This window comes from Macaca nemestrina, chromosome 2, assembly GCF_043159975.1.
Source record: "Macaca nemestrina isolate mMacNem1 chromosome 2, mMacNem.hap1, whole genome shotgun sequence".
Taxonomy (NCBI): domain Eukaryota; kingdom Metazoa; phylum Chordata; class Mammalia; order Primates; family Cercopithecidae; genus Macaca; species Macaca nemestrina.
Genome location: NC_092126.1, coordinates 105,011,521 through 105,033,973, shown reverse-complemented (window position 1 = coordinate 105,033,973; position 22,453 = coordinate 105,011,521). Strand labels below are relative to the sequence as shown.

At 39.2% G+C, this 22,453-nt stretch overlaps 1 protein-coding gene across 9 annotated transcripts in view; it reads left to right on the top strand.

Moving 5' to 3' along the window:
* LOC105480615 (unc-51 like kinase 4) overlaps positions 1-22,453 on the top strand; it is a 682,911-nt gene that overhangs the window by 292,454 nt on the left and 368,004 nt on the right. For all 9 annotated transcript variants that reach the window (XR_011619999.1, XR_011620000.1, XM_071091486.1 and 6 more), the window contains one exon: positions 21,006-21,054. Coding sequence is in view for 7 of the 9 variants with exons in the window: in XM_071091486.1 (XP_070947587.1) it covers positions 21,006-21,054 (49 nt within the window). In the remaining 2 variants the exon portion in view is untranslated. The remainder of the gene's footprint in view (positions 1-21,005; positions 21,055-22,453) is intronic.

The following is a 22,453-nucleotide window of genomic DNA, read 5'->3' as shown; positions in this document are numbered from 1 at the left end:
GGGAGAACACAATGTCAGGCTTTCAGAGCCAGAGTAATGGCCAGGCAATCATAAACCGGACGTGGGTCAGGCAAGAGCCACAAGGACATCTGCCAGTATAAGCAAGTTCCCCGTGTGAAGGATCCCTTGTCATGGGTCAGACAATTAGGCACTAGGCCATCCACCAGGTAAAAGAAGGATCCCATGAAAGGCACACTGTAAACACCCACATCCCAGCTCCCTTTCATTTCCTGTTAGGACAGGGTTGCTAGTCACTCTGGCATTGGAACACCAATTTTGCTGGGAGATTTCAGACCATCTGGGTAAGGTTCAGTGCTGGTTTTCTCTATTGAAGAATGGGGTTAATTTTTACTACCTCACAGTAAGGATCAAGTGAGAGGTAAAGCACTAAGCACCGTGCATCACTGCACAGGGAGCTCCAATAAATGCCATTGCGTGGTGTGATGTTTATTGCTCTGGGTGGGGGTCATGGTGGTGGCCTCCTGGTAGGACAAATCAAGTACCTGGAGTCATTCTAGATCTCTCTCTCTCCCCTCCTGCATTCAGTAGACTATCAAGTCCTATTGATATGACTTCATTAATAACCCTCATCCTTGCCTTTTCCTTTGGATTCCTGCTTTGATCACCTTGAGATTAGTCATAATCTGCTAACTGATCTTGTTCCCAGTCCTTTTTTGTTTTCAGTTCATTCTCCTTTTTGTTGCCTGAATAATCTTGCAAAAAATATAAATCTGGTAGTGACATTGCTTTACCTAATCCTACCCTTAATGGCACCCAGCCACCTAGAGCAAGGTTCAGCAAACCTTTTCTGTAAATGGCCAGATAGTAAAGATTTTAGGTTTTGCAGGCCATATGATCTCTGTTACAGCTACTTAACTCTGCCATTATAGCATAAAAGCAAATATAGACAGTATGTAAATGAATACACAGGGTTGTGTTCCAAAAAAAATTTTACTAATGGAAACTGAAAGTTGAATTTCATACAGTTTTCATATATCATGAAATATTCTTCTCTCGATTGATTCAACCATTGAAAAGCCAACTGTTCTTGGTTTGTGGACTATACAGATAGGGGTGGCTGGCAGAGTTGGCCTACAGGCTGTAGTTTGCCAGCCCTGACCTGGAGGATAATGTTCAAGCAACTCAGCATGACTAACATGATCTTCTGTGATCCGCCATGGCTTGTTCTTCTAGCTGGATCTTTTGCTACCTTCTTTTTGCCTCTTCCACTTGTGTAATAAACTTGCTCTTTCACTTAAATCTTTCACTGCCTTTAATGAACCATCCTGTTTTTGGCTGTCATGCTATTCCCTTTGCCCAGGACATACTTCATCTATATCTGTCCAGCCTTCCCTCCTGTACTTTCCTCCACCTGCTATCAGAAACCTGCTCCTTTCCTGAACCTCAGGCTGTACCTACCCTGTAGAATGTGGACTCTGATCTAAGCTGCCTAAGTTTATATCTCAGCCCCTCTACTTGCCACTTAACTGATTTACTTAACTTCTTTCTGCCTTAATTTCTCATCTGAAGTAGAAAGATAGTAATGTCTAACTATGAGGTTTTTTTTTGTTAGAATCCAATGAATTAGCAGATACACAGCATTTGTTACCGTGTGTTCCACATAGGAACTGGGCAATCCATGTTTGCTACTATTGTCATGACTGGTTGCAATTTCAAGCCTTCGCAATGCCCTTCAGATAGAAAAGGTTATTCTGTTGTCTCTTCTGTACCTTTATAGATGTTTATCTTTATGTATCTATCCCAGCATTTTTAATACTTGCTGCAGCTCTCATTTAGCCCAGTGCATGGCACATGAAAGACACCAAGCAAATATTCATCAAGTGAATGAAAAGAGAGAAATCTTAGCTTGATTTCAGGTAGATTCCAAAACAAAAAATCTCTTGTATTTCATTAAGTTATCTGGACCAAAAAAATGACTTTAGGAAGTAAGTGTGTTCATTAAATGGAAAATAATTTAAAAATATCTCATATGGAATTTCTTTTTTTTTATTATTGGGTTCGTATCTGTAGGAGAAAAGAAATGCTGGTACAATCTCGTGGTCCTCTTAGGGACTTGCCTTTGGTCTCCGCCACTGCCAATTCTTTCTCTTACTGATATTGCCTCTTCCTGTTCACTCCTCGTCCGGCTCTGATGCAAGAATGAGCATGCCTCTTACATGTGGTTTCAACCTGTGAAGCTGTGGGATTCTGAATACAGAATCATGTCTTGGGGAGAATGCCAAGGATTCAAAGAATCACTAGAGAAAGGTGGCCAGCTGCAGAGCGACGAGGTTCAGAGAGAGAATGAAGGTTCAGGACCCAGGCAGAATGGAAGGCACTGGAAAGAATGTGGGAGTGAGAGGCCAAAGCCCTCAGCTGGGTAGCAGGAGCATTAGGGACCATGATGTAGGGACAATTTCTGTAAAGCCCTGGACGAAACAGGACTTGCAACCACATCATAGCATCCAGGGTTGGAAGAGTCAGAGGTGCTTCATAAAAGAGGCCTGCACATTGTATGGAGATCCATACAATGACTGCAGCTTTCCCATTTCTCCTTTTGTACTTTCTGTGATCGAAACACTCTGTGGCCTTATTTTGTTCAACAGGTGTGGAATATTACAGGGCTGTATTGGACATCTATTGAAGTAATAGGCTTAAAAGCATTTTACAAAGTTGTTAATGCAACATAAAATTATTCTATTTCCTAAAATCTCCATTCTATTGGAAAATATTTACTTTTAACATAACCAAAATTCTCTTGCTAAAATCCATATTTTCAGTGCTGTTAGGCAATGGATGATTTCCCTAAGTCAGAGGGATATTCTGGTATAGCTTCATATTCTAACTTAATTCTAAGACTTTCTCAGTAAATTAAGCAGTCAGTCTTATAACTTGGATTAAGTTATTTTTATATATGTTTTGTGCCTACTGGAGTATAAACTTCCTTAGGGAAAAAGTGTAATGCCTGTGCATAAGGAGGATGCTGTAGATCTTTGTAAAATGACCAGTTCTAAAATTTATCTGTACTAATGCTGCTGAAATCTCAACCCTGCCCTCCCCTTTTTTTGTGTGAAAAATAACTCCCTGTATATGTACCTTAACGGTAAGACTTCTGCCAGTTGTCTGCAGAATTCGCAAGAATTGCAGGCAAGGGCAAACGTTTCAAGGAGAAATGTCACAAATGTTATTGCTTTCAGGGTAGACATAATATCATACCATAGCTAAACATTATGAAACTGTTTCTTTTTGAAGTTGATTCACTGATCCAAAAATTTGAAATTCAGCTTGATGTTAGAGATTTTTAATTTAAAATGACTGTCCTTGGTCCACTAGACTGGTAAATTATGTAAACAAAAAAGCTTTGCTTGTAGTCTAGTGCTCAGTCAGTTGCTGAGCAAATATGAAATCTAAACCTCCTAACCAGCATTGTTGGAAAGCTAAACAAAGCCCAGCTTCTATTTTGGTTGGTACACAAGTAGGCCAGAAGCAGCTTATTCAGAGAACCAAATATGAATTACTTTTAAGAAAGGAGGCGCAGGGGTAAGGGAACTGAGATCAGGGGCAAGTTCAGGCTCTGGTAAGCAGAACTGCAAGATGGCCTTGGAGATTTCCAGCCACTGGTGTATCTATGGCACCTTCCAGTCAATTAAACACTAATTTAGTGCTGTTAAGAGGGATATTGCAGATGTAATTAAGGTCGAAAATTAATTGACCTTAAAATATGGAGATTATCTGGGTGGGCCTGACCAATCATATGAGCCCTTTAAATGTGGTCTAGAGGTCAGAGACAGAGAAGTCCAAGAGATTTGAAGCTTGAGAAGGATTTGACGTGGAGGAGATCCTCACTTGCTGGTTTAGAGAAGGAGAGGGCCACATAGTAAGGGATATGTGTGGCTCTAGGAGCTGAGAGAGATCCCTAGCTGGCAGTAGCAAGGAAATGAAGACGTCAGCCCTACAACTGCAAGGAACTGAATTCTGCCAACCATAAGAATGAGTTTTAAAATGTATCCCCTCCACCTCCAGCCTCCAGACTAGAACTAAGCCCAGCTGACACACTGATTCCAGCTTTGTGATATCCTGAGATGGTTAACCAGCCATGCTGAGCTGGACTTCTGACCTATAGGACATTGAAGTAATAAATGGGTGTTGCTTTAAGTTGCTATGTTTGTGGAAATTCGTTAGGCAGCAATAGAAAGCTAATACAAGGCTCCAGTGGTGTCCCCCTTGGATTGCTATAGTGGCCTATTAACTGGTCTCTCTGGTTATGTAGGCTATTGCTACTCAGACTGGTGAGGAAGCAGTTATTTATTTATTTGAGACATTGAGCAGTGGCATTATCACAACTTACTGACTTACTGCAACTTCGACCTCCCAGGGCTCAGGTGATCCTTCTACCTCAGCCTCCTGAGTAGCTGGAATTACAGGCACACACCACTATGCCTGGCTAATTTTTATATATTTTTTTGTAGAGACCGGCTTTCTCCATGTTGCCCAGGCTAGTCTCAAACTCTTGGTGCTCAAGTGATCTGCCCACCTTGGCCTCCCAAAGAGCTGGGATTATAGGCATGTGCCACCACACCTGGCCAAAGAAGCAGGTTTAAAATTTTCTATTTGTTGCAGACTCATACTGTGGTAGATCATATTTTACAAAGATGTCTGTAATAATATTTCCCATCCCACATGCCCTTCTGTATTGTAGCTATGCCATAGTCCATCAAGAGATGGAGTCTAGTTGCACTCCATTTGAATCTGGACTGCCTTCATAACTTGCACATGCCCACTTAGAACACAGTGGAAGCGATGTTGTGACCTCCAAAGCTAGGTTAGAAAAGCCATCTGGTTCTCTTGGAATGCCTGCTCCTTGGATGCTTCCTCTTGGCACCCAGCTATCATGCAAAGAGAGGCCAAGCTGCATGGAGAGTACAGCTATAGATAGATGCTCCAGTCAACAGAATTAACTGAACCTTCCTTGAATCATCCCAGCCCAGGTGCCAGAAATGTGAGAGAGGAAACCTTCAGGTGATCACAACCCCCAGCTGTTCCCATCCCCCACAGCCTTCGTGTCTTCCCAGCTGAGGCTGCAAACATCATGGAACAAGGAGAAGTCATCCCCACTGTGTCCTGCCAAAATTCATGACCCACAGAATCCATGAACTTCATAAAATGGTTATTGCTTTATGCCACTAAGTTTCGAGTAGCTAGTTATGCAGTAAAAGGTCACTAGAATATTTTTATAAAACACTATAAAGATGAAATTCAAAAAAGACACACAGAATATAGGCAGAAATCACAGTGTCACTTCTATGCTACTCTCTTGGTCAAAGCAATCCTAAACTTGCCCAGACTCACAGGAAGAAGACACAAATCCTTCTTCTCAGAGAAGAGTCAAATAAATCCGAAGTCATTTTTAAAAACTTTTAAATTTTGAAATAATTTTAACCTTACAGAGTCAAAGTAGTAGAAAGAATTTCCATGTGCCCTTCCACCAGCTTCCACTAATGTTAACATGTTACATAGCCATAGAATGATTATCAGTTATCAAAATCAGGAAATTAACGTTGATATACCGTTAACTGAACTGTAGATCATATTCCAATTTCGCCCATTTTCCAACTAATATACTTTTTCTGGTTCAGGATTTAATCTAGGATCCCACATGACATTTGTTTTTCAGGTTTCCTTGTCTGGAACAGTTCCTCAGCCTTTTCTTGTCTTTCGTAACCATAATACATTTTTGTGTACTGGGTAGTTACTTTGTAAGATGCTCCTCAATTTAAGTTTGTCTAATGTTTTTCCGTGATTAGATTGAGGTCATGCATTTTTGGTAAGAATAACATGGAAGCGATGCTGTCCCCTCCTCAGTGCATCATATCGGAGTGTATACCATGGCCACATGTCTTATTAGTGCGATGTGAAATTTGTTCCCTTGGTGGTGTCTGCTAGGTTTCTCAGATACTATAAATATCTTATGGGGAGGTACTGTACAAATATCCTGTTTTTCATATTTTGGTGGGGCTACATTTTAAAACTGTCACAAACTTCAAACTTTTTATCATTAGAGAAAAGAGACGTAAACTATCTTTCAGATTTCTGTAGTTATCTTATCATAGACTTGTGAGAGTTTGTAGGCTATCTTTGGTCTGCAAACCACACTTTAAATAGCAATATTCTAGACTGCTCTTCTTCCAGTTTATTTTTCCTGTTACAATCAGATTGGAGTTTGCACAGCAAATCTTGTGGTGTCGTTTTGCTTAAAATCCTCAGAGGTTACTCATAACCTTTGGGGTAAAACCCAAACTTCTTAGCATTTCTTAGCATGACATTCAAGGCTGCATCATTCTGTTCCATCTGTTGTCACACTGACCTTTTACATTGCTCTCCTGGTAGTCCTCCTTACCCTCCTCTATCACGCCTGCCCCTCCCCGCATCATAACTGGCCAATTCCTACTATCTTTGAAGGCTCGCGAATGCCTCCTCTTACCAGTTTGGGCTAGCTAGGGTTTCTTCATGTTTGTTCCCTTACATCCTGTGCATACATGCATATCTGTGATAGAAGTTAATTCCACTTTCATATTTGTTTGTATATCTGTTAACCTGCTTGACTCTGAGTTTGAGGGCATGGACTTTGAGTTTATAAGATTAGCCCATGCCAAGAGCTCAGTAATGTTAATCATAAATTAAATACAGAGGTAGTTTCCAGAAAATCAAGTCTCTATGCTAAGTAAGAACTGTATGACAAGGTGGATGCTGGAAAGGCAGAGAAGGTGGATGGAGATGGAGAAGCCCTTTGGAGATGACAGTGTGTCCTTGCTGGATGGGGGGCTCAAGAGACAGTGGATCTGGACTTAACGCCTCTTGCGTCATATGTCTTGCTTCATGTGTCTTGTCTACTCTTTATGAGTAGATAAAAGCTGCAGGCAAGTAAGTGAACCTAAGACAGGGCAGCTTCATGGACCAACCCAGTGATCTCCTTGGACCTGTCCTGTCACTCTTGAGGGAGCTGATTTCTTTGTCCTGCAAAACTGAGCTCAGAACAGGCAGAGATTCTTTCCCTTCTTGACCTCTCCCTTCTCCTGGTTCCTCTGCTCTCTGAAGAAATAGGACTAAGGTGGGGTAGGACAGGAGAGACTTCATTCCTCCTAATTTTATTCTTGGTTCATCCCTACATGGCCTTGAGGCAGAAGTTTGAAATTTTAAAGGAAAGTTGGAAAATGTTAATAATGGTATGAGATTTAGCTCAACCTACTTCTTTATCTCTCTGAATGTAAATGAAGTTAATCTCCTTATTCCTACTTTTCCGAAATTGCAGCTATTAATTTATATCTAAATATTATCAGATTTACTTTATACTTAGCCTTTGTTTTCAATCACATGAAATACAGCTGTGCCAATAAATAGAGAAAGACCAAGGCCACTATATTCCATAGGCCACTGCTATGACTTTACCTCAAAAGCAAGTGTACTTTCGGCAGGGCGTGGTGGCTCACGCCTGTAATCCCAGCACTTTGGGAGGCCAAGGCGGGTGGATCATGAGGTCAGGAGATCGAGACCATCCTGGCTAACACGGTGAAACCCTGTCTCTACTAAAAGTACAAAAAAACATTAGCCGGGCATGGTGGCGGGCGCCTGTAGTCCCAGCGACTCGGGAGACTGGGGCAGGAGAATGGCGTGAACCCAGGAGGCGGAACTTGCGGTGAGCTGAGATTGTGCCACTGCACTCCAGCCTGGGCAACAGAGCGAGGCTCCATCTCAAAAAAAAAAAGAAAAAAAAAAAGAAAAAAAGAAAAGCAAGTGTACTTTCTTACGTGAAAATTATTGACTCATTCTTTAAAATATGCATTTTAATTATTTAATAATCACAGCATCTTTTGTGACAAAATCATCTTAAGATCACTTTGTGCTTGTAGCTTCCATAGATGAATCTCAACTAAATAATTATCATAATTTAAATACATAGTTTATTTAAGTAGTACTTAAATACATGACATTTAAAAATACTGTGTATTGAAACTTGGACTATCGAACATTAATAAATAAATTAAAAAACATTTTTCCAACATTAAGGGTAGCATTTAGGCACAGGAGGGAGTTAGAATGTGAAATAATGTATTCTAAAAGTTTTTATAAGTTTATTCCAAACTTGGTAATTGAAACACTGCCTCCTTTGTTAATAGTGTAAACCACAGATATACAAAATCATTTCTGAACCCAAACTTTGTAAGGGAGACTCTTTAACCATATGAAATCTGTCATTAAATGGCACCATTAAAGGGGAAACAAACCAACCAACCCCAGGGTAAAGTGGTCCTGGAAACTGCATTTGGGAAGTGAAGTATATTTCAGTTTGCTCATCTGGAGTTACTTAAATACAGTGTGCTTAGCTGGCTAAAGTAAAGGAAGAAAAGTATACTGTAACAGAGTTAATATGTTCACAATCCTTTGAAGATCAGGGATCATTTCAAAAAGATCTTCATTTTGTTTGGTTTTGGCTTAAAAAAATTTAGGTAAATCTCTTCACTTCTTGTCTTTCAGGCTGTCCGTAAATTACAGACAATTCATTCTTTTCAGATTTAGGATATAATAAGCTCACGTAGTAAAATGATACAGATGATTTAAGTCATGGTGGCCAACCACAACAGAGCCCAATAGTAAAAGAGCCTTTTGCATCATTCTTTTCTTTTTTTAAAATTTATTTATTATACTTTAAGTTCTAGGGTACATGTGCACAACGTGCAGGTTTGTTACATATGTATATATGTGCCATGTTGGTGTGCTGCACCCGTTAACTCGTCATTTACATTAGGTGTATCTCCTAATGCTATCTCTCCCCCCTACCCACTCCCCACAATAGGACCCGGTGTGTGATGCTCCCCTTCCTGTGTCCAAGTGATCTCATTGTTCAATTCCCACCTACGAGTGAGAACATGCGGTATTTGGTTTTCTGTTCTTGCGACAGTTTGCTGAGAATGATGGTTTCCAGCTGCATCCATGTCCCTACAAAGGACACGAACTCATCCTTTTTGATGGCTGCATAGTATTCCATGGTGTATATGTGCCACATTTTCTTAATCCAGTCTGTTATTGATGGACATTTGGGTTGATTCCAAGTCTTTGCTATTGTGAATAGTGTCGCAATAAACATATGTGTGCATGTGTCTTTATAGCAGCATGACTTATAATCCTTTGGGTATATCCCCAGTAATGGGATGGCTGGGTCAAATGGTATTTCTAGTTCTAGATCCTTGAAGAATCGCCACACTGTTTTCCACAATGGTTGAACTAGTTTACAGTCCCTCCAACAGTGTAAAAGTGTTCCTATTTCTCCACATCCTCTCCAGCACCTGTTGTTTCCTGATTTTTTTAATGATTGCCATTCTAACTGGTGTGAGATGGTATCTCATTGTGGTTTTGATTTGCATTTCTCTGATGGCCAGTGATGATGAGCATTTTTTCATGTGTCTGTTGGCTGTATGAATGTCTTCTTTTGAGAAGTGTCTGTTTATATCCTTTGCCCACTTTTTGATGGGGTTTTTTCTTGTAAATTTGATTGAGTTCTTTATAGGTTGTGGATATTAGCCCTTTGTCAAATGAGTACATTGCAAAAATTTTCTCTCATTCTGTAGGTTGCCTGTTCACTCTGATGGTAGTTTCTTTTGCTGTGCAGAAGCTCTTTAGTTTAATAAGATGCCATTTGTCAATTTTGGCTTTTGTTGCTATTGCTTTTGGTGTTTTAGACATGAAGTCCTTGCCCATGCCTATGTCCTGAATGGTATTACCTAGGTTTTCTTCTAGGGTTTTTATGGTTTTAGGTCTAACATTTATGTCTCTAATCCATCTTGAATTAATTTTCGTATAAGGAGTAAGGAAAGGATCCAGTTTCAGCTTTCTACTTATGGCTAGCCAATTTTTCCAGCACCATTTATTAAATAGGGAATCCTTTCCCCATTTCTTGTTTCTCTCAGGTTTGTCAAAGATCAGATGGCTGTAGATGTGTGGTATTATTTCTGAGGACTCAGTTCTGTTCCATTGGTCTATATTTCTGTTTTGGTACCAGTACCATACTGTTTTGGTTACTGTAGCCTTGTAGTATAGTTTGAAGTCAGGTAGCGTGATGTCTCCAGCTTTGTTCTTTGGGCTTAGGATTGTCTTGGCAATGGGGGTCTTTTTTAGTTCCATATGAACTTTAAAGCAGTTTTTTTCCAATTCTGTGAAGAAACTCATTGGTAGCTTAATGGGGATGGCATTGAATCTATAAATTACCTTGGGCAGTATGGCCATTTTCACGATATTGATTCTTCCTATCCATGAGCATGGTATGTTTTTCCATTTGTTTGTGTCCTCTCTTGTTTCACTGAGCAGTGGTTTGTAGTTCTCCTTGAAGAGATCCTTGACATCCCTTGTAAGTTGGATTCCTAGGTATTTTATTCTCTTTGAAGCTGTTGTGAATGGGAGTTCATTCATGATTTGGCTCTCTGTTTGTCTGTTACTGGTGTATAAGAATGCTTGTGATTTTTGCACATTGATTTTGTATCCTGAGACTTTGCTGAAGTTTCTTATCAGCTTAAGGAGATTTTGGGCTGAGACAATGGGGTTTTCTAAATATACAATCATGTCATCTGCAAACAGGGACAATTTGACTTCTTCTTTTCCTAACTGAATACCCTTGATTTCTTTCTCTTGCCTGATTGCCCTAGCCAGAACTTCCAACACTGTGTTGAATAGGAGTGGTGAGAGAGGGCATCCCTGTCTTGTGCCAGTTTTCAAAGGGAATGCTTCCAGTTTTTGCCCATTCAGTATGATATTGGCTGTGGGTTTGTCATAAATAGCTCTTACTATTTTGAGGTACATTCCTTAGTACCGAATTTATTGAGAGTTTTTAGCATGAAGGGCTGTTGAATTTTGTCAAAGGCCTTTTCTGCATCTATTGAGATAATCATGTGGTTTTTGTCTTTGGTTCTGTTTATATGCTGGATTACATTTATTGATTTGTGTACATTGAACCAACCTTGCATCCCAGGGATGAAGCCCTCTTGATCATGGTGGATAAGCTTTTTGATGTGCTGCTGGATTCGGTTTGCCAGTATTTTATTGAGGATTTGTGCATCGATGTTCATCAGCAATATAGGTCTAAAATTGAGGCAATAATTAATAGCCTACCAACCAAAAAAAGTGCAGGACCAGACGGATTCACAGCCGAATTCTACCAGAGGTACAAGGAGGAGTTGGCACCATTCCTTCTGAAACTATTCCAATCAATAGAAAAGAGGGAATCCTCCCTAACTCATTTACGAGGCCAACATCATCCTGATACCAAAGCCTGACAGAGATACAACAAAAAAAGAGAAATTTAGACCAATATCCCTGCATCATTATTTTCTAAGATCTGCTATGATTATTGAATACTTGCTGTCTGATAATTCTCTAGAAATCAACAACATCAACTTTTAGTAGTGGTAAGCCTCATCCTCCTTTCCCTTGTGAGGCTGAGCACTGGAGTTGCTCTCCAAAGTCTGCATCAAATGAAGGGTGTGCTGAGTAGATGGTGCTATGACTCAGAGCGTGCTGGGGTTCGACCACTGTCTCCACCAATTGGACCTATGCTTGTGTGAGAGGAGATGCTTAAAGTAAGGAGACTGATTTTTTTAAAATCACATTTTAAGGACATACTGAAGGAGAAATGAATATTGTCTCTAAAGCAATCTCCTTAAATCTGTGGATATCAGATGTTTTATCAAAAGTTATTCAATTCATGGTTAAAAAAAAAGAAAAGCATTTTATATTACCACTCAATACATTACAGAACAATACTATGTGCAATGCCCTTGGATATTCTTTATTATTTTTAATTAAAAACATGCTAGTCAATAACCAGTAAACTCATCTTATTGTTCACTTATTGATCACTTCTCACAATTTAGAAAAATTTTGCCTTAGAGAATTGTAAATGTTTGCAGCCACCCTTCTTCCTTACTTGCTTTAACATACGTCTGTTGAAATTACATTTGAGGTGAGTTCATAAGTTATAGAAAACAATACAGATTTTTTTTTAACTAAAAAATTACTTAGCTTGAATTCTCTTTTTATTTACTCAGGAATAATTTATGTAGCTCTAAATTATGTTTAGAGCTACATAATTAGTCAAATCAAAGAACAAAAATTGTTATGGTATATTGTATTCAGAAGAATGTGAGAATGGAATGTTAGCATTTATAGTCAAAGAGACTTAAGAGGTAATCCAGGCCAGCCTGCGCATTATGCAGAGACCTGGAGAAGAACTAGCTGCAATTCTTAAGAAGGAATTAAGATAGTTTTGCATGGTTATGCCTTAGTAGAATATAGTTTAAAATACTACCATCAAAGGTCCGGTGTTGTGAGTGATGCTCTGGATCTTCCAGGTACCATTGGAGAAGTCGTGGCGTTTATTTCTTCTGACTTCATTGGCCTTGATTGCCAGGGCAACTCTGAGATGTATGTGCTTGGCTATTTTAGCCCAGGCCTAATAATGGTATATATCATAAAAATTTAAGAAGACAAATTTAAGGAAACCAAGGCAGAAGACTGAATGTGCTGGGCCTGAAGTTGTTTGTGGTTTTGAGTCTGTGCGTTTCCTGTCCTACCTAGGCATGATGTCAGGAGCCTCAGCCTCACATCTGGGCCTTCATTCAATTGCCCAGGAAAGAGAGAAAATATGAATGAACTTAACATTTGTCACCAAAACTTTTTTCATTGAAACTACAGAACTGATCACATTTATTTATCTTTAAAATTTATCAACATTATTTAAAATTATATTTTATTTTTAACTGACAATTATAATTGTGTATTTATGGCATAGAGTGTAATGTTATGATATGTATGTACATTGTGGAATGAGTAAATCAGGCTAATTAACATGTCCATCACTTTACGTACTTATCATTTTTTTGTGGTGGGAACACTTAAAAGCTACTCTTGTAGTAATTTTGAAATACATACTACACTATTATTAACTAACTTATTCCTCGTGTCTAACTTATCTTTGTACCCTTTGATTATATCTCTCCTTTTCTCGTCCACACCTTCCCACTCTGGTAACCACCATTCTACCCTCTACTTTTCTGAGTTTGACTTTTTTAGAGTCCACATATAAGTGAGATCATGTAGTATTTGTTTTTCTGTGCTTGGCTTGTTTCACTTAGGATAATTCATCCATATTGTCACAAATGGGAGTTTCTTGTTTCTTTAAGGCCAACGAGTATTCCATTGTGTACATATGCTGCATTTTTTTCTATTCATCCACTGATGGGCATTTAGGTTGTTTCCATATCTTGGCTATTGTGGATAATGCTGCAATGAATAGTAATCACATTTATTTTTGCTAGACATCAAGGTAGACTTTATAAGTGCTTCAGTCTTTGGTAAATCTCTGTATTCATTTTCCCTTCACAAATATATGTAAACACTGATCTTTTTTGGTTAGTCTCATAGGCTTTTCTTTTATCAATGTATTATCATAGACAAACTCCTGGGAGGCCAGATGTTAAAATTCCCTTTCTATCCATGAGCATTTAATCATACTATTAAATATCTGGTGTTTTCTGTAAAATAGACAAACTGCACGTACCTACAACATATGCAACATGTTTGTCTTAAGCTCTGTAATTTATCACACAAAATTCTAGTAAAATAGTAGAAAGGAATATGATTTTATTTTATTTTTTGGACTGAAGCAGAAACCTGCAAACTATGGCTTTCCCCTAAACATGGCCCACTACCTGTTGTTTATAAATAAAGTTTTATTGGAATATACCCATGTTTATTTCTTTCCATATTCTTTATGGCTGCTTTTACTTTATGATGACAGAGTTGAGTAGTTGTTATAGAGACCGTGTGGCCTGCAAAGCCTGAAATATTTGGACTATTAACTATTTGGACTATTATAGAAAAAATGTTTGCTGAACCCTGGACTAGAAGAGTATTTAGAGATTCAAATATTGTTCTTTTTTTATTTTAATTTAAGTTTGGGGGTACATGTGCAGAATGTGCAGGTTTGTTACATAGGTATACATGCACCATGGTGGTTTGCTGCACCTATCAACCTATCATCTAGGTTTTAAGCTCCATATGCATTAGGTATTTGTCCTAATGTTCTCCCTCCCCTTTCCCTCCACTCCCCGACAGGCCCTGATGTGTGATGTTCCCCTCCCAGTGTCCTTGTGTTCTCATTGTTTAACTCCCATTTATGAGTGAGAACATGCAGCGTTTGGTTTTCTGTTCCTGTGTTAGTTTGCTGAGAATGATGGTTTCCAGATTCATCCATGTCCCTGCAAAGGACATGAACTCATACTTTTCCTGGCTGCATAGCATTCCATGGTGTACATGTGCCACATTTTCTTTATCCAGTTTATCATTGATGGGCATTTGGGTTGATTCCAAGTCTTTACTAGTGTAAATAGTGCTGCAATAAACACATATGGGTGCATGTGTCTTTATAGCAGAATTATTTATAATCATTTGGGTATATACCCAAATGGGTCAAATGGTATTTCTGGTTCCGGATCCTTGAGGAATTGCCACACTGTCTTTCTGAGTGGTTGAACTAATTTACAGTCCCACCAACAGTGTAAAAATGTTCCTATTTCTCCACAGCCTTGCCAGTATCTGTTGTTTCCTGACTTTTTAATAATTACCATTCTAACTGGCTTGAGATGGTATCTCATTGCAATTTTGATTTGCATTTCTCTAATGACCAGTGATGATGGCTCTTGTTCATATGTTTGTTGGCCACATAAATATCTTCTTTTGAGAAGGGTCTGTTCATATCCTTCGCCTATTTCTGATGGGGTTGTTTGTTTTTTTCTTGTAAATTTGTTTAGGTTCCTTGTAGATTCTGGCTGTTAGACCTCTTTCAGATAGAAAAATTGCAAAAACTTTATCCTATTCTGTTGGTTGCCTTTTTACTCTGAGGGTAGTTTCTTTTGCTGTGCAGAGCTCTTTTGTTTGATTAGATCCCATTTGTCAATTTTGGCTTTTGTTGCCATTGCTTTTGGTGTTTTAGTCATTAAGTCTTTGTCCATACTTATGTCCTGAATGGTATTGCCTAGATTTTCTTCTAGGGTTTTTATGGTTTTGGGTTTTACATTTAACTATTTAGTTCATCTCGAGTTAATTTTTGTATAAAGTGTAAGGAAGGGGTTCAGTTTCAGTTTTCTGCATGTGGCTAACCAGTTTTCCCAGCACCATTTATTAAATAGAGAACACTTTTCCCATTTTTGTTTTTGTCAGGTTTGTTGAAGATCAGATGGTCGTAGATGTGTGATGTTATTTCTGAGGTCTCTGTTCTGTTCCATTGGTCTATATATCTGTTTGGTACCAGCACCGTGCTGTTTTGGTTACTGTAGTCTTTTAGTATAGTTTGAAGTCAGATAGCATGATGCCTCCAGCTTTGTTCTTTTTGCTTAGGATTGTCTTGGCTATACAGGTTCTTTTTTGGTTCCATATGAAATTTAAAATAGTTTTCTAATTCCACGAAGAATGTCAATGGTAGCTTGATAGGAATAGTATTGAATCTATAAGTTACTTTGGGCAGTATGGCCATTTTCACAATATTGATTCTTCCTATCCATGAGCATGGAATGATTTTCCATTTGTTTGTGTCCTCTCTTATTTCCTTGATCAGTGGTTTGTAGTTCTCTTTGAAGAGGTCCTTCACATCCCTTGTAAGTTGTATTTCTAAGTATTTTATTCTCTTTGTGGCAATTTTGAATGGGAGTTCACTCATGATTTGACTCTTTGCTTGTTTATTGTTGGTGTATAGGAATGCTTGTGATTTTTGCACATTAATTTTGTATCCTGAGACTTTGCTGAAGTTGCTATCAGCTTAAGGAATTTTTGGGCTGAGACGATGGGGTTTTCTAGATATATAAAAATGTCATCTGCAAACAGAGACAATTTGACTTCCTCTCTTCCTATTTGAATACCCTTTATTTCTTTCTCTTGCCTGATTGCCCTGGCCAGAACTCCAATACTATGTTGAATAGGAGTGGTGAGAGAGGGCATCCTTGTCTTGTGTCAGTTTTCAGAGGGAATGCTTCCAGCTTTTGCCCATTCCATATGATATTGGCTATAGATTTGTCATAAGTAGCGCTTATTATTTTGAGATATGTTTCGTCAATACCTAGTTTATTGAGAGTTTTTAGCATGAAGGGATGTTGAATCTTACTGAAGGCCTTTTCTGCATCTATTGAGATAATCATGTGGTTTTGTCATTTGTTATGTTTACATGATGGATTACATTTATTTATTTGCGTATGTTGAACCAGCCTTGCATCCCAAGGATGAAACCAACTTGATTGTGGTAGATAAGTTTTTTGATGTGCTGCTGGATTCAGTTTGCCAGTATTTTATTAAGGATTTTCACATTGATGTTCATCTGGGATATTGGCCTGAAATTTTTTTTGTTGTTTTTGTTGTATCTCTGGCAGGTTTTGGTATCAGGATGATGCTGGCCTCATAAAATGAGTTAGGGAGGAGTCCTTCTTTTTCTATTGTTTGGAATAGTTCCAGAAGCAATGGTAGCAGCTCCATTTGGTAGAATTCGACTGTGAATTTGTCTGGTCCTGGGCTTTTTTTGGTTGGTAGGTTATTAATTACTCCCTCAATTTCAAATCTTCTTATTGGTCTATTCGGGGATTCGAGTTCTTCATGGTTTAGTCTTGGGAGGGTGTATGTGTGCAGGAATTTATCCATTTTTTCTAGATTTTCTTGTTTATTTGCATAGAGGTTTTTGTAGTATTCTCCGATGGTAGTTTCTATTTCTGTGGGATCAGTGGTGATATCCCTTTTATCATTTTTTATTGTGTCTATTTGATTCTTCTATCTTTTCTCTTTGTCTAGCTAGTGTTCCATCTGTTTTGTTAATCTTTTCTAAAAACCAGCTCCTGGATTCATTGATTATTTTGAAGGGTTTTTCGTGTCTCCATCTCCTTCAGTTCTGCTCTGATCTTAGTTATTTCTTGTCTTCTCCTAGCTTTTGAATTTGTTTGCTCATGCTTCTCTAGTTCTTTTTAATTATGATGTTAGGGTGTCGATTTTAGATCTTACCCGTTTTCTCCTGTGGGCATTTAGTGCTATACATTTCCCTCTAAGCACTGCTTTAGCTGTGTCCGAGAGATTCTGGTACATCATGTCTTTGTTTTCATTGGTTTCAAATAACTTTATTCTGCCTTCATTTCGTCATTTACCTAGTAGTCATTCAGGAGCAGGTTGTTCAGTTTCGATGTAGTTGTGTGGTTTTGAGTAAATTTCTCAATCCTGATTTCTAATTTGATTGCACTGTGGTCTGAGATACTGTTTGTTATGATACCCATTCTTTCGCATTTGCTGAGGAGTGTTTACTCCTAATTATGTGGTCAATTTTAGAATACATGCTATGTGGCACTGAGAAGAATGTATAGTCTGTTGATTTGTGGTGGAGAGTTCTATAGATATCTATTAGGTCCACTTGGTCCAGAGCTGAGTTCAAGTCCTGAATATTCTTGTTAATTTTTTGTCTTGTTCGTCTGTCTAATATTGACAGTGGCTTGTTAGAATCTCCCACTATTCTTGTTGGGGGTCTGCGTCTCTTTGTAGGTCTCTAAGAACTTGTTTTATGAATCTGGGTGCTACTGTATTGGGTGTGTATATATTTAGGATAGGTAGCTCTTCTTCTTGCATTGATCCCTTTACCATTATGTAATGCCCTTCTTTGTCTTTTTTGATCTCTGTTGGTTTAAAGTCTATTTTGTCAGAGACTAGGATTGCAACCCTTGCTTTTTTTTTTTCTTTCCATTTGCTTGGTAAATATTTCTCCATCCCTTTATTTTGAGCCTATGTGTGTCTTTGCATGTGAGATGGTTCTCCTGAATACAGCACCCCAGTGGGTCTTGACTCTTTATCTAATTTGCCAGTCAGTGTTTTTTAATTGGAGAATTTAGCCCTTTTACATTTAAGGTTAATATTGTTCTGTGTGAATTTGATCTTGTCATCATGATGCTAGCTGGTTATTTTGCGCATTAGTTGATGCAATTTCTACATAGTGTCATTAGTCTTTATATTTTGGTGTGTTTTTGCCATGGCTGGTACCAGTTTTTCCTTTCCATATTTAGTGCTTCCTTCAGGAGCTCTTGTAAAGCAGGCCTGGTAGTGACAAAATCCCTCAGCATTTGCTTGTCTGGAAAGGATTTTATTTCTCTTTCACGTATGGAACTTAGTTTGGCTGGATAAGAAATTCTGGGTTGAAAATTCTTTTCTTTAAGAATGCTGAATATTGGCCCCCACGCTCTTGTGACTTATAGGGTTTCTGCAGAGAGATCTGCTGTTAGTCTGATGGGCTTCCCTTTGTAGATACCTGACATTTCTCTCTGGCTGCCCTTAACATTTTTTTCCTTCATTTCAACCTTGGAGTATCTGACAATTATGTTTCTTGGAGTTTCTTCTTGAGGAGTATCTTAGTCATGTTCCTTAATTTGAATGTTGGCCTATCTTGCTAGGTTGCGGAAGTTCTCCTGGATAATATCCTGAAATATGTTTTTTAACTTTGTTCCCTTCTCCCTATCACTTTCAGGTACACCAATCAATCATAGGTTTGGTCTTTTCACATAGTCCCATATTTCTTGGAGGCTTTGTTCATTCCTTTTCCTTCTTTTTTTCTCTAATCTTGTCTTCATGCCTTATTTCAGTAAGTTGATCTTCAATCTCTGATATCCTTTCTTCCACTTGATCGATTTGGCTATTGATAGTTGTGTATGCTTCTCAAAGTTCTCGTGCTGTGTTTTTCAGCTCCATCAGGTCATTTATGTTTCTCTTTAAACTGATTGTTCTAGTAAGCAGATTCTGTAACCTTTTATTAAGGTTCTTAACTTCCTTGCATTGGGTTAGAACATGCTGCTTTAGCTCAGAGGAGTTTGTTGTTACCTGCCTTCTGAAGCCTACTTCTGTCAATTTGTCAAACTTATTCTCCATCCAGTTTTGTGCCTTTGCTGGAGAGGAGTTGCAATCATCTGAAAGAGAAGTGGCATTCTGGATTTTGGAATTTTCAGCGTTTTTGTGCTGGCTTTTCCTCATCTTCATGGATTTATCTACCTTTGATCTTTGATGACCTTTGGATGGGGTTTTTGTGTGGGGGTTTTTTATGTTGATGTTGATGTTGTTGTTTTCTGTTTGTTACTTTTTCTTCAAACAATCAGGCCCCTCTTCTGCAGGTCTACTGCAGTTTGCTGGAGGTCCACCCCAGACCCTGTTTGTCTGGGTATCACCAGTGGAGGCGCAGAACAGCAAAGATTGCTGCCTGCTTCTTCCTCAGGAAGCTTTGTCCCAGAGGGGCACTGGCCTGATGCTAGCCAGCGCTCTCCTGTATGAGGTGTCTGTCGACCCCTGTTTGGAGGTTTCTCCCAGTCAGGAGGCTCGGGGGTCAGGGACCCACATGAGAAGGCAGCCTGTCCCTTAGCAGAGCTGGTGCTCTGTGCTGGGAGAGTCCCTCTTGTCAAGATCATTAGCTGTTCTCTTCAGAGCTGGCAGGCAGGACCAATTAAATCTGCTGAATCTGTATCCACAGCTGCCCCTTCCCCCAGGTGGTCTGTCCCAGGGAGATTGGGGTTTTGTCTGTAAGCCCCTGAGTTGGGCTGTTACCTTTCCTACAGAGATGCCCTTCCCAGTGAGGAGGAATCTGGAGAAGCAGTCTGGCTACAGCTGCTTTGCCCTGCCCAGCCTCCTTAGCACTATCAGGGAAAAACCACCTACTAGTCTCAGTAATGGCAGAGGTCCCTCCCCCCACCAAGCTCAGTCGCCCCAGGTCGACTTCAGACTGCTGTGCTGGCAGTGAGAATTTCAAGCCAGTGGTTCTTAGCTTGCCGGGCTCCCTGAGAGTAGGACCCGCCGAGCGAGACCACTTGACTCCCTGGCTTCAGCCCCCTCGGTTCTGTCTAGATGAGGTTCCAGGCGCTGCTGGGGTATGAAAAAAAAACTCCTGTCACTACCTCTAGCTTGGTGAATGCCCAAACAGCCGCCCAGTTTTGTTCTTGACACCCAGGACCCTGGTGGTGTAGGCACACACAGAATCTCCTGTTCTGCAGATTGCAAAAACTGTGGGAAAAGCGTAGTAACCCGGCGGGGTAGCACAGTTCCTCACGGCTTTCCTTGGCTGGGGGGAGGGAGGTCCCCAGCCCCTTGCACTTCCCTGGTGAGGCGACGCCCCACCCTGCTTCTGCTACCCCTCTGTGGGTTGGACCCGCTGCCTAACCAGGCCCAGTGAGATGAACTGGGTACCTCAGTTGGAAATGCAGAAATCACCCGCCTTCTGTGTTGATCTCCCTAGGAGCTGCAGACCGAAACTGTTTCTATTCGGCCATCTTGGCCCCTCCCTGGATGTCACAAATACTGTTCTTAATCAAAACTGTGACTTTTGAATGATTTAGGTTTTATCAAGGCTGTTTTCTCTTTTATGAAAAAATTCTTCTATTACAATTGATGTCAATTGATAACTAGATTTGATGAGGGAAAGTGCCTAGTGTCTACCAGGTGATTGGTGTCTAATTTTTTTAAAATTAAAGATCATTAAAATTCATCATACATTAATTCGTTAATGCTGAGAAGACAGCTAATGAGGCACATATAAAGAATTACAGTGTGTCATTTTATGATTTAACAGTGCAGAGAGGGTTGGTTACATTATTTCGGATGATATTACCTATTTTGATAGTCTTTATAATAATTGTGAATTTTAATTCTTACATTAAAAATACCAGTCTATTTGAGATTTTACTTGCTACACATCAATAAGGCTAAGCTAGTAGTCACTTTCAAAAAAGCCTCATATTTCTTGTTTAATAGCTATAGTTGTGTCTTAGAAATGAATGTTTAATCATACTTTTTCTTAGTCATGGAATTTTAGCAATAAAACATGGGGGCTGCAGTGCTTTATATCAGGCCATCAGTGTAAATATGAATTGTCTAATGTGTACCTATCTTTTTATCTTTTTTTTTAACAGACTTGTGGAAGAAAGCAAACTGATCCCACTCATTTTTGAAGTAACTCTGGTAAGAACGGAAATGTGCATTTGAAATTCAAATGAAATTTTGAAATTGTAAAGATTTTAACCACGTTGTATGACTGTGTTGCTAACCCTGACTCTGCCCTGAAGCATTGTATGTCCATCATCATCACACTTAACCTCACTGGACTTCAGCTTCCTTATCTATAAAGGAATGTCAAGCTCTGAAATTAATGTAGTGATACTGGTTAATGACTGCCCTCTTTCCACAAATCTTTTACATTTTAGCTCTGTTGTATTACACAATGTATATTTTCTGACATAGATTACTTTATCTGAGGTTGGTTTGTATAGAGAGGGAAGAATAATTATTGCTACACTTCAATATGAATTTTCTGGTGCTCAGTATGAAACCCTCTGACTTTGCAGTTACTGGGTACCAGATAAGCAGTTTTATGCCTGTGGTCAGAAAGTTGTCTTCTTCAGAACTTAGAATAGCTTAGCTTCCATACACCATTTTTCTGTTCACAGAATACAGTTTAATTTAAAACCATCTGTTAAAGAAAATCTTTCCTCTGTGTTTCCTATGTGTAGAGAATAAAATGGGATGCAGGGCCAACTTTCTTTGTCTCTGATAAATCTCTAATTATGCCAAATGCAGACCTGTGAATTAGGTTGAAAATTGAGTTGGTTCTTGCAAGCAAGTGCCCATTGCCAAAGAAAGGTTCTCTTGTGCCTGGGTGTATTATCCTCTTCTCCTAAGTACTTTACCTCCCTAGCTCAGTAACAGCACAAGGCACAACAGAGGGGGCACTTCCCCAGCCAGATCAGCCTAACTTACCTTGGTCATCAGTGGGGGAGCATTAGTTCTGATAGTCTGATAACCATACAAATGGGAAATAAACTTTCCTTAATCATCTTAAAATAGTATTCTATAAATCATTTGTGTTCTGTCATGTCCGTATGGTGAAAAGTTTATTTTTCTTAGCTACAGATTTTCAGAAGAGCTGAGTGGATTTGCTGAGCTATTTGCATTGGATGGGGAGTAGAAATGGGAATGGGTACTATTCCCAGAGCACGTTCAGGTGACAAGATGACAGCTGCCTTGATGAGTGGAACATGTAAAGTTAGTGCCTGGACTGAGTTGCTTAGAATTGTAAAAAGGGATTTTAGAGAAAGGATAGAGAAGAGGCAGATGAAGAAATATGGCGATCAAGAGCTCTCTAATGGAGATGTTAAAGTTTCACCAGTGATATGGATATGTGTATTTTTCTACCTTCAGTCAGATACACATTATTTGCCAATTTGTTATGGAGTTGGATTTGTTTTGGAGGACAGTGGTCTAGCAAACTGCTAAGTTTGGCCACATGGTTGGGTATGGGGCAAGAGCCAAGGCTGTCCGAACTCAGCCACATTTGAATGCATTTGGAAAGAGACTCATTTTA